At 37.9% G+C, this 12,628-nt stretch overlaps 1 protein-coding gene across 1 annotated transcript in view; it reads right to left on the bottom strand.

The window, feature by feature from the left end:
• Positions 1-6,530: 6,530 nt before the first annotated feature.
• The window catches only part of LOC121390583 (neuroglobin-1-like), a 128,060-nt gene continuing 121,962 nt past the window's right edge, over positions 6,531-12,628 (bottom strand). Inside the window, exon 3 of the mRNA XM_041522432.1 lies at positions 6,531-7,256. Within this exon, the coding sequence (XP_041378366.1) occupies positions 7,128-7,256 (129 nt within the window). The 3' untranslated portion in view covers positions 6,531-7,127. The remainder of the gene's footprint in view (positions 7,257-12,628) is intronic.

Below are 12,628 nucleotides of genomic sequence, written 5' to 3'. Positions count from 1 at the left end.
GTCGGTATCTGGATTAAAAATCCCATGCCTCGACTGGGATCCGAACCCAGTACCTACCGATGGCTTACCACGACGCCACCGAGGCCGGTTTCATATTACCATTACTATTAAACAGCTATATAGGGTTGCAAACGAATCACTACGCATTTTTACATGGATTACGACTAATTTTGAGGGTAGAATGATGAAAATACATGGCATAAAAGTATTAGGTTAGCACATTTTGCCCATCTGGAGATTTTGGTACAACACTTTGTTCCTGCCCCCCCCCCCCCCCCCCCCCCCCCCCCCCCACCTCCCGTCGCACATATATATGATATGATTTCATGATGGTTTCAAAAATTAACATTCAAGTCCCACGGAATTACATATGCACTTACACTATTATCCCCTGCGCGAGCTGTAACCTCATCGTGGTGCAGCGTTGTAACATTCTCTTTGAGAATGGCCAGTACAGCACAAATTGAAATTTTGAGTAAAAGTCAGTATCTATCTGTGATATTTGTATTTTTGCACTGTTCTTTACACTATTTTTATTTAAATCTTGAATTTTTATATTGATGTTGATCATCACCTTATTTGTTTGCATTACCATAGTTTGACACCCAATAGCCGATGTATTTTTCGTGCTGGGGTTTCGTTAAACATTCATTCATTCATTCTTCATTCATTCTACACTATTATAAGGCAATGTGTTTGTATTCTCTTATGTTAAAAATAAGACAAAATAACAACAGCAGCAGCAGCAGCAACAAACACATTTTATTTCAGATCATGAAGAATATATTTACACATCAATCACAAATATAAATAAAAAAACTTCGTATATTTACACATTTACACAAACAACAGGTTCATGCCAGCTGTGTGAATTGTATACCGTTTTGGCAAATGAGTAGGCTTACGAACATTTTGTTTAACGAATATAGAGTACAGCTGAGCAAAGAAAATAACAAGTGTGCTTTTAATCCGCGTAATGGACGTAGCTCAGTGATAACGCGCTCGCCTAATGCGCAGTCGGACTGGGATCGATCTCCGTCGGTGGTCCAATTGGGCTATTTCTTGCGCCAGCCAGTGCACCACGACTGGTATATCAAAGGCCATGGTATGCGCTATCCTGTCTGTGGGATGGTACATATGAAAGATCTCTGGCTACCAATGGAAACAGAATGTAACGGGTTTCCTCTCTAAGACCATATGTAAAAATTACCAAATGTTTTATATTCAATAGCCTATGCATAATAAATCAATGTGCTCTAGTGAAGTCGTTAACCAAAACAAACTTTTTAATCCTGCTTTAACAAATCCTATTGCTGACACTGTACGGTAATCTCGTTTAAAATATAACATAGATATTTCTGTCCATGTGTTGAATGAACATAGTGTTATTTATTCAGAAAAAAATCGAAAAACTGCCCTTTTTATTTTTATATGTCTCTTTTTGTCTGATTCCTTTTTGCTGCCCATCGAGTTATATTACCCTACTACGTCCCTGCCCCGTTTACTAAACCATCTTAGCGCTAAGATCACCTTAAGCGCATAACTACCTTGTGCACTTAAGGTAATCTTAGCGCTAAGATCGCTTCGTAAAACGCTGCTCAGAATCCATATTTACGATTGTATCTTAGCGCTACGATATTGTAAAACCGTCGTAGGCTACATGACAGTTTTTCGATACCCTAGTACTAAGATAGCTTAAAACATATGTAGGCCCTGCTGTACAAACTGCTACATCTATGTTCACACATACGTTCTGAAATCATCCTATAATTTATTTAAGGTCAGCACAATGTTGATAAACTTCTGTTATCGCTATTCATAGATATTGTCATTCGTTCTTAAGCAAATTTACACTTTTGTCGTGATGTGTTTAATATTTTATAATAGTGATACAATGGACAATAATACATTTTATGTTAAATATAGCCAAATGATATCGAAGAAGGGTGTGAAAGTAATATGGGTTATCTTTTTAAAAATATATATGAAAAGTTAAATACATCGAGTCAGAAACGTTAATATTACATTCTATATAACCAATTAAAGCAACTTAACGTATTTGACTCAGAAATTGTTTATTTCATTGTGTATAATATCATGTTTGTTGCAAATTAAACTGTTTACTAACTGCAACAGTTGACGAAAACAGGAGTGCTATTTCATATTAACATTTAAAACATATCATAAAGGTGGCATACGCTCACCTTGTCGAACGTCATTTAATACATTGAAGGATATTGAAATATGCAAGAGTTTAAGACATTATGTCTATTAAACCACTCGCTAAACACGCCTTTGGAACTAACATTTAACATCAGTATCACAGTTCCACAATACTTTTTGTGAAGTATAACATTTAACCAGTTACAAATAAACACATGCTACTGAATAGAAAATCGCATTTGCATCTAATCTGAATTTTGACTGTTTTGGAAAAGATCAGATAGGGTGGTAAGATGCACCACAATAAAAGTGGTCACACTAAGCCCACAGCCAAAGCTGACAGGGAAATGGCAGGTGTGTGGCACTGATAGCCACAAGAGACAAGCACCTGTCGCGGTTGGATAGGTAAGTCCTGGGGTGTGGAGGTGGACAGCGAAAGAAGTTGAGAGATAGGAAGGGTTACCAGATTATATGAAGAAAATTAAATGGAATTCAAAGGAGAGAAGGGTATGGGGGCAGTGTGGTTAAACAAAAGAGAAGAAAACAAGAAAACAAGAAGAAAAAAAAAGATAGAAAGATGCACCATAATAAAATTGGTTTAACTCAAATAATGCTGCGCACGAACAAAATACCAGCTATATGCTTATAACAAGACTGCGTGTTTCGTAACTTTAAAATGTCAATTGCTAAAGCAGCCGATAATAGATCATATCTGTTAAATCTCAGGGGTGTTATGTTTGACGCACTGCGAGATGGATGCCTGAATACAAATCATAAAAAATTTAAAACCCAATGCATAGTAATGTTTATATGTCTAGCTTTACAGAAAACAAACCAAGACATTTTTTGTTGTCAAATCCAGCTATACATGGAGTGAAAATAAAATCAATGAAAACCTTTTAGAAAATCACTCATCTCAAATACAAACATACGATTACTTAACGAACACAAGTTTTTAATATCATATGAATCATATTTAATAAAATCAATATTAAAAGTGGTTATGATATATAGGTCTAGTGGCATATTGTTTATTATTAGAAGGCACCTTTGTCAGCTTTGATAATGCAAGATAATGCATAAATATACAGAACTTCACATACGTTGTTTTCGCTTCCTGTTTATTGCACGAGTTTATTTTGCGCAAGAATATATACCACGAGACCGCATAGCAAAATAAACTCGTGCAATAAACAGGAAGCGAAACAAACGTATGTGAAGTTCTGTATTTATTACTTACCTTCTTTTATGTTTTACAAAAACGGTTTTTAATTTAATGTCATAACAACACTTTGTTATATCTATGATCAAAATTTAACGTTAAGAATCATACTCTGCGGCAGCCTTGTTCAATGTTTCAAATAAGTTATGACGTCATTTGTAAATCATATATGACGTAAGTAAATAAAAGGCACTAACCGCTATAAAAACAAAAGGGAATTCCCCATTTAAAAGTTCCGGTCCAGATTGCACATGTGTGCAATACAGAATAAATTTATTACACGGTTTCAAAAGGCCTTTATCACTATGGTAAGATTGAATAGGTATGTAATAAACCATGATCCTTGTCCCCCTTAAATAAATAAATAAATAAAAACTGCTGATTTAGATATGTTTAATGTACAGCTATTATATTCATAGAATAACAAGGTGATGGCATAGACAGTTTAATATATACTTTAATAGTCAGCCATGCAATAAAACCACTCTGTAATATAAGACACCTGTATATACGAGTTTATTTCAAATTACATATAAGGACCACTTGTTGAAGACGACCAGATTTTTTTATCTCTCTGACGATCGTTGTAAATACATCTTACTATGTACATTGTGTAAACACAAATTAAAGGCGGGCTCGCATGGCGACTGAAACATTAAATGACCCAAACAACGCATTGCCTTTAAATATATACATTTGTCTACACAGTCGCTATATTCCACCTGTAATTATAGCTGCGTAGCCAAAACTCAGAAGCAAAATAATTTCGTTCGTGTTTAGCGACGTTTAGCTGCTTTTAAAAATGTTACAAACTAGCTTGTGTAGCGTTAGCTGAAGAACCTGTACACAGTGTTCATTTCAAGTGACGTAATCTGTGAGATTATACAATTAAAGGGACCTTCCTGACTTTGCTGCAGTTTTTAAGATGTTATCGACTAACAGAGACTTTTTAACGATTGTAATTACATATCAAATACATTTTTCTGCATAAAATATTAGTGGGTGTATATTAAAAGTGTTTCTGATCGTTCTAATATTTGTACTAGGTTAAATTTTATTTTATTTCCTAAAACACATTTTTCGTACAAAAGACAAAATCCAGTTTGGGCTTCTTACAAATATTGAGACGACCAGAAACACATTGAATATAAAGACACTGATATTCTAAACAAGAACATATATTTAGTATGTAAGTTTAATCGTAGAAATATTTTATTAGTCGGAAACATCTTACAATGCAGCAAACTCGGGAATGTCCCTTTAAGAGATCGCGAATCGTGCAATCCCGGTTTTAAATAGCATAATAATCTACATAGCAGACACTACTGTCTAAACAACTATATTATACAACATTAATAATTCTGTTTTATGAGAAAAACACATACAAATACACAGTGTGCCCTGAGATAAGTATGAGTAAGACATAACATTACCAACAGCTGTATTATTCCAACTGGAGAACATAAATCTCCAAACGTTAGTGTAAACCACCAAAGCATTTGCCCTTCTAATATTTTGTTTATGTTGGGCCTTCATTACTCTCAAGGAGCCAATTTTTAAAAACATATTTTTAAACCAAGATACAAAGGACCACGTCGCGTCATATCATGCTGTCAAATATTAAAATGTTTAGTCACAAATTGGAATTATTTGACTTGTTTTAGAATAGGTTCATGATTGTATTTTTTTTTTTTTCAAACATTTTGATCACGCATTGATATTTTATCCACACACATTATATTATGCTTGTGATCCTTCGTACATAAACATGAACATAACATGAACATAACATGGAAATTACATGAACATAAACATGAACATGAACATGAACATAACATGAACATAACAATGACCATGAACATAACATGAACATAACATGATCATGACCATGAACATAACATGACCATGAACATAACATGAACATGACATGAAAATAGACTTGAAGTTAACATGAACATGAACATAACATGACCATGAACATAACATGACCATGACATGAAAATAGACTTGAAGATAACATGAACATAAACATAACATGACCATGAACATAACATGAACATAACATGACCATGACCATGAACATAACATAAAACATAACATGACCATAACATGACCATAACATGACCATACAATAACATTATGCAATATCATGAACAGAACATGTTATGGTCACCATGAACATAACGTATTAACATGAACATACACTTTATGAACATGAAAGTACATATTTTATTATCACTTCGTACAGCAACATTAACGTAACATGAACGGAGAAGGTACCGAAATTCTTGTTTTGGACAGTTCATTTTTGAAATTTTAAATGTCAGATATCTATCGTTGTTACTACATGTATGTGTTACAGGGAATACGATATTATCAGGGATTAAGAATAGGTCCTGAGATTTTCAGGAAGTATTATGCGTAATAACTGATTTACTCAGAAATTATGTATAATCCTTGAAAATGTCAGTATAGTATTTATTGACGACAAGTCACACACAGATACAAAAAAAACCCCAAAAAAACCCACTCCACGACCGTGTTCTGGTTTAGGAGATAAAAATCGGTCTTGGTGGTGTCGTGGTTAAGCCATCGGACATAAGGCTGGTAGGTACTGGGTTCGCAGCCCGGTATGGGCTCCCACCCAGAGCGAGTTTTAATGACTCAGTGGGTAGATGTAAGACGACTACACCCTCTTCTCTCTCACTAACCACTAACAACTAACAACTAACCCACTGTCCTCGACAGACAGCCCAGATAGCTGAGGTGTGTGCCCAGGACAGCGTGCTTGAACCTTAATTGGATATGAGCACGAAAATAAGTTGAAATGACTCCAACCCAGAAAGATAATTTTAACGGCTCAGTGTATTTGTGTGTGTGTGTGTGTGTGTGAGAGAGAGAGAGAGAGAGAGAGAGAGAGAGAGAGAGAGAGAGAGAGAGAGAGAGAGAGAGAGAGAGAGAGAGAGAGAGAGAGAGAGAGAGAGAGAGAGAGAGAGATGGAGATGGAGATGGAGAGTGAGAGTGAGAGTGAGAGTGAGAGTGAGAGAGAGAGAGAGAGAGAGAGAGAGAGAGAGAGAGAGAGAATGAGTGTTTGAGCTTGTGTATGAAGATTGTGTGTCTGTGTTCATATGTCTCCGTGTGTGTTTGTATGTGTTTCTGTGTGTGTTTTTGTGTGTGTTTCTATGTGTGTCTGTGTGTGTTTGTATGTGTGTCTGTGTTCGTATGTCTCTGTCTGTGTTGGTATGTATCTTTGTGTATCTGTGTGTGTCGGACCATTACACCGATGTCGCTCTCGCTAACCATTAATTGCCTACCGCACCGATATTCCTGCTAGCTGATGTGTCTGTGATCAGGATACCATGCTTGAACCTTAATAGGATTAAAGAACAGGAATAAATAAGTCACAGAAAATCACCATGCTCCCCGGCAGTCTTTAGCGTAAATAGATATGCTTTGAAGATTATTTCAGTATTTCTCAATCATTTGCTACAAATCACACCCTGAAAAAAAACCCCGCACACACCAAGAGACCCCAAACGCATCTATAGGAATGCATAGCGCAGGAACTGGACATAAATTCGGACCACAGTTGAATCAAAATCCCTGATTTCATTCCATTACACAGTTTGCAAGCTCTTCTAGAGAATTGCTGTCATAGAGCTTGTAAGCGTTGTCATTTAAAAGGCAACCATTGGCGGGTATATATATATATACACACAGTGTGACCTTGGCCTTGACCTTGCTAATCGGGCATTGTACTCTTCATGTGGTAGGTGATGAGACCAAACAAGGCTTTCCACGCATCCGTGTGTTCGTCCGTCCAATCGCCCTGCATTTGCTGTAACGACGATATGAACTGTGGACACATCAGCTGAAACAGTGAACAAACAGTATATTAAACCTGGCAACACAACAAACAGTATATTAAACCTGGCAACACAACAAACACTATGTAAACTTCGCAGTACAACAAACAGAATATTAAACCTGGCAACACAACAAACAGTATATTAAACCTGGCAACACAACAAACAGAATATTAAACCTGGCAACACAACAAACAGTATATTAAACCTGGCAACACAACAAACAGTATATTAAACCTGGCAACACAACAAACAGTATGCAGACTTCGCAGCACAAGAAACAGAATATTAAACTTGGAAACACAAAAACAGTATGTAAACTTCGCAGCACAAAAACAGAATATTAACCTGGCAACACAAAAACAGTATTTAAACTTCGCAGCACAGCAAACAAAATATTAAACTTGCAAGACAACAGACAGTATATCAAAATTCGCAACACTTCAAACAGTATATTAAAATTGGAAAGACAAGAGACAGTATATTAAACATGGCAACACAAAAACAGTATGTAACTTCGCAGCACAACAAACAGAATATTAAACTTGGCAACACTATAAACAGTATATTAAACCTAGCATCACAAAAACAGTGTATTAAACTTGGCAACATAAAAACAGAGTGCTGAACATCGGAACGCACAAATGCAAAAACCCACACAAAAAAAACGTATATTAAACTTGGCAACAAAACAAACAGAATATTGAACCAGGCAACACAACAAACAGTATATTTGGCAAATAGTGGTTGATTCCATAAATCTTCTATCTAGTGCCTCGTCTATAGGAGGACAGCCACTCCCGAGGAGATCCTTCACGAGACAATATATCCTTCTTGACCGCCAAAAAGTGGACTGCCATTCCCAGATTAGTTTACTGAATCCATACTAGCACAGGACGGAGCTCATTGGAATAAATACAGTTGTATTCGATGGCATGCACTCAAACAGTGATGATATCAGGTGTTGGCGAAAGGTTAGCATATCCTGCCCCACTGGCGGTACCCGTCATGACTACTGTCACCACAGCTGTCAAGTCCGTCATTACCATTTATGTTACATTTCATTTCATTTAAACTTATGTTCGTGCTCATATCTAATTAAGGTTCAAGCACGCTGTCTTGGGCACACATACCTCAGCTGTCTGGGCTGTCTGTCTAGGACAGTGGGCGAGTTGTCAGCTGTTAGTGGTTAGTGAGAGAGAGAAGAGGGTGTAGTGGTTTTACACCTACCCATTGAATCGTTAAAACTCGCTCTGGGTGGTAGCCGGTACCGGGCTGCGAACCCCGTACCTACCAGCCTTATGTCCGATGGCTTAACCACAGCGCCACCGAGGATGGTATTATGTTACAACGGGTTGTTTCAAACTTATCTAAGGATCAAGAGTGAGTTAGATACGTTTACAAACAACGAGATGTAAGATAAATGGCATTCTATTTCTAACATATGATCAAAAACCAGGTTTGAAATAGATGTAAACGACTTTTGCAACTAGTATGACTGTGGCAACCGGGTCATCACTGTGGAGCACCTATGAGTCTCACAAGTGATCTCCAACTAACTTGGATGGCAAAATAATTTACAAGAGGTGATCTCTAACGTGGATGTACACGAAATGGTATTTTCTTGTTGTCATTATTATTATTATTATTGTTGTTATTATTATAAAGAATAATACACGAGTGGCTTTCGCTCGTTAGATACATTTTAAAACAACTCGTTGTAGATAAATGGTATCTAACAGCCACTCGTGTATTATTCTCTGTATAGAAATGGAAATGTTTTATTTAACGACGCACTCAACTCATTTCATTTACGGTTATATGGCGTCAGACATATGGTTAAGGACCACACATATATTGAGAGAGGAAACCCGCTGTCGCCACTTCATGGGCTACCCTTTTCGATTAGCAGCAAGGAATCTTTTATATGCACCATTCAACAGATAGGATAGTACATACCACGGCCTTTATTACACCAGTTGTGGAGCACTGGCTGGAACGAGAAATAGCCCAATGGGTCCACCGACGGAAATCGATCTTAGACCGACCGCGCATCAAGCGAACGCTTTACAACTGTTTCTCTATATAGAATGCATAAATATCATGCATTTTTGAAGGAGAATGCAATTATTATAATGTGTTGCTGCTCCACACTTCGTCACTTCGTAAATCTCCTCGCTGAATAGAGCAATTCTAAAAACACACGTTCTACTGTATGTATATTAGCCCGAGTTCAGAGACCTAACAGTTATTATTTGTTTACGCCAATCTGTTATCAGCTAACAATTCCTCATTAACATTAATCAATTACACGCTGACTGCTAGAGGCCTTTCGATTGGTCATTACTTCTGATTTATTGGCACCCATTGGTCATTACTTAAACTATTATTATTCTGCGGTTGCCCGAAGTGCATTGCCAAAATACATTGTAAGAGTTGCCAACAACGGCCATTATTTTCTTTTTGTTCTGTAAACAGATCGCTACATGGTTTATCATTATTTCTGGCATATACATTTACATAAACATTCAGTAATTGTAAACACGTGTTCTACACAACGAGAAAAGAAACCCGACAAAGTCGCCATTATTATTAATCAACATCAAGCGGTATTTTAAGCGAATATTTCCCCCGGACAGACAGAATACTGTGCATACCACACACAACCTTTCATGTATCAGTCACCGAGCACTGGCTGGTATGCCCCCCCCCCCCCCCCGTCCCCGGAATGGACCTATCCATTAATATCTGGAGGGGGGTTGACACAATCTTTAGTGCCAGTTTTTTTATCTGTATTATTTATATGAGATAGGACCATAAAACGTACGTTTTGATCCTCAAGTGTGTGTGTGTGTAGGGTGGGGGTGAGTGGGTGCGGCACAACCCCCCCCCCCCCCCTGCTCCCGGTTGTATAACCCAATTTACCTATGGACCTTTGATATACCAGTCGTGGTGCATAGCTGGAACGAAAAGTAGCCCACTGACGGGAATCGATACTCGGCCGACCGCGCACCAAGCAAGCGCTTTACCAATGGGCTAACGTCCCGCGCCAGCCAGTGAACAACGACTTGTATATCAAAGCCTGTGGTATGTGCTGTCATATCTGTTGGATGGTGCATATAAAAGATCCCTTGTGTATAATGGAAAAATGTAGCGGGTTTCATCGCTAAGACATAGTGTTTGAAATCCAATAGATCGATAATCAATATATCAATGTGCTATAGTGGTGTCGTTAAACAAAGCAAACTTTAAACTTTAACTCTAGGACTATGTCAGAATTACCAAATGTTTGATACCCAGTGGCCGATGGTTAATAAATAAATGTGATCGTTAAACAAAACAAAAACTTCAGCTTATAAAACACACAAGTCTATAGCTATGGTATTTTTGGCTGTGGTATTTTAAGTTAAAAAAACACAAACATAAATAGAAATAAATAAATAAAGACAACAAGCCTGTACTATAAAACAATAGGACCCCCCACCTCCCCCCCCCCCCCCCCCCCCCCACACACACACACAAAACAAACCACCCACAAAAAATACCACTGCACTAACAGTAGACAGCCGGTAGTAAGGGAGCATAGTAGGTGCCTTTTAACAATGCCTGATGTAACTACTGAACACTCCCTAAAGTGGTCAGACTAAGCTCACAGCTAAAAGCTGATGAGGAATGACAGGTGTGTGACACGGATAGCTACAAGAGACAAGCACGTGTCGCGGTTGGAGAGACAAGGACTGGGATGTGGAGTTGGACAGCGAACGAAGTTGAAAGATAGGAGGAGTTGCCAGATCGGAAAGAAATGAGATGGAGTAAAAGGAAAGGGGGCGGTGGGATAAAAACAATAACAACAACAAAACACACACGCAACACACACACACACACACACACACACACACACACGCACACACACGCAACACACAACCTCCCCTCCAACCCCTCCCTCAAAAAAAAAAAAAAAAAAAAAAAAAAAAAAAAAACCACCAGTAGAAAGCCGCCCCACTTTCAAGAGTTCAAATAAAACTCCAGAATAAACTGAATTAGCGTTTATTGTCAAAGAATATGGAAGGATGGCGTGCGATCGTAAAAAAAAAACAAAGAATAAAAAAAACAATGTCAGTGATCTGACCTGAATGTCTAAATAATACAAACCTACTTGAAATGACATCTTTAATTACAAACTAAAACCTGGAAGATTAACTTATAGTGTTTGCCATCGTTTAGAAAAAAATCTGTGTCAATCCAGTGTGCTTTATCGTGTTTGGTTTTGAAATCTCTTGAAAGGGTGTTTTATGAACGAATTAATACCGTCAGAATACAGTCAAAATGGCCGCTTTTGGCTCCGGGCAAACGGACATGACTACCAAATTGCACGGAATGATTATTAAGTTTCCGTTTCGTCTGTCTTCTGTGCTTTGAACTAATTAAATGCAGGATCTTTGATGCTATACAGAATGACAGGTTATTCTCACTAGGGATTTCGGTTTTAATTTTTATGACTGACGTAAGTGTGTTAACATAATATTTCACACACCCTCCCCCCTCCCCACGCTCCACCGCCCATGTGAACTACAATTAACAAGGTACATTGGTGTGTGTGGGGGTAGGGTGGGGGGTGGGGTGGTGGTGGTGGGTGGTGGGTGGTGGTGGTGGGAGATACGATGGGTCGCAGAATCGCTCGCCTTCTGTGGACTTGTTTTGTTTAACGACTCACCAGCCTCGGTGGCATCGTGATTAGGCCATCGGTCTACAGGCTGGTAGGTACTGGGTTCGGATCCCAGTCGAGGCATGGTATTTTTAACTCCAAACCCTGAGTGAGTGCTCCGCAAGGCTCAATGGGTAGGTGTAAACCACTTGCACTGACCAGTGATCCATAACTGGTTCAACAAAGGCCATGGTTTGTGCTATCCTGCCTGTGGCGCAAATAAAAGTTCCCTAGCTGCCTGTCGTAAAAGAGTAGCCTATGTGGCGACAGCGGGTTTCCTCTAAAAACAGTGTCAGAATGACCATATGTTTGACGTCCAATAGCCGATGATAAAATAAAAAATATATGTGCTCTAGTGGCGTCGTTAAATAAAACATACTTTACTTTATTTATATTGAATATTTTACAGAATGTAATGGGATTTTTTTTTATTAACCAGTACTGCTTGAGATATTGACTTGTGTACTGTCAACATGTCATTTGTTTAAGAAGCTAGTCTTCAATGCTGATTGAGCACATTTTTTTTTTTTTAAAAGGGGTGATATTATAAATCCAAATATTTTTATCGTGGAATTAGTTTAGTAAGTTGTTTTAGAAGACTGCTCAGATATATTATTAATCAATAACTCGTCTCATGTTCTATAAATAATATTATTACTGAAGTTTGTTTTG

This window comes from Gigantopelta aegis, chromosome 15 (genome assembly GCF_016097555.1).
Source record: "Gigantopelta aegis isolate Gae_Host chromosome 15, Gae_host_genome, whole genome shotgun sequence".
Lineage (NCBI taxonomy): Eukaryota > Metazoa > Mollusca > Gastropoda > Neomphalida > Peltospiridae > Gigantopelta > Gigantopelta aegis.
This window is presented reverse-complemented; position numbering and strand designations above follow the sequence as displayed.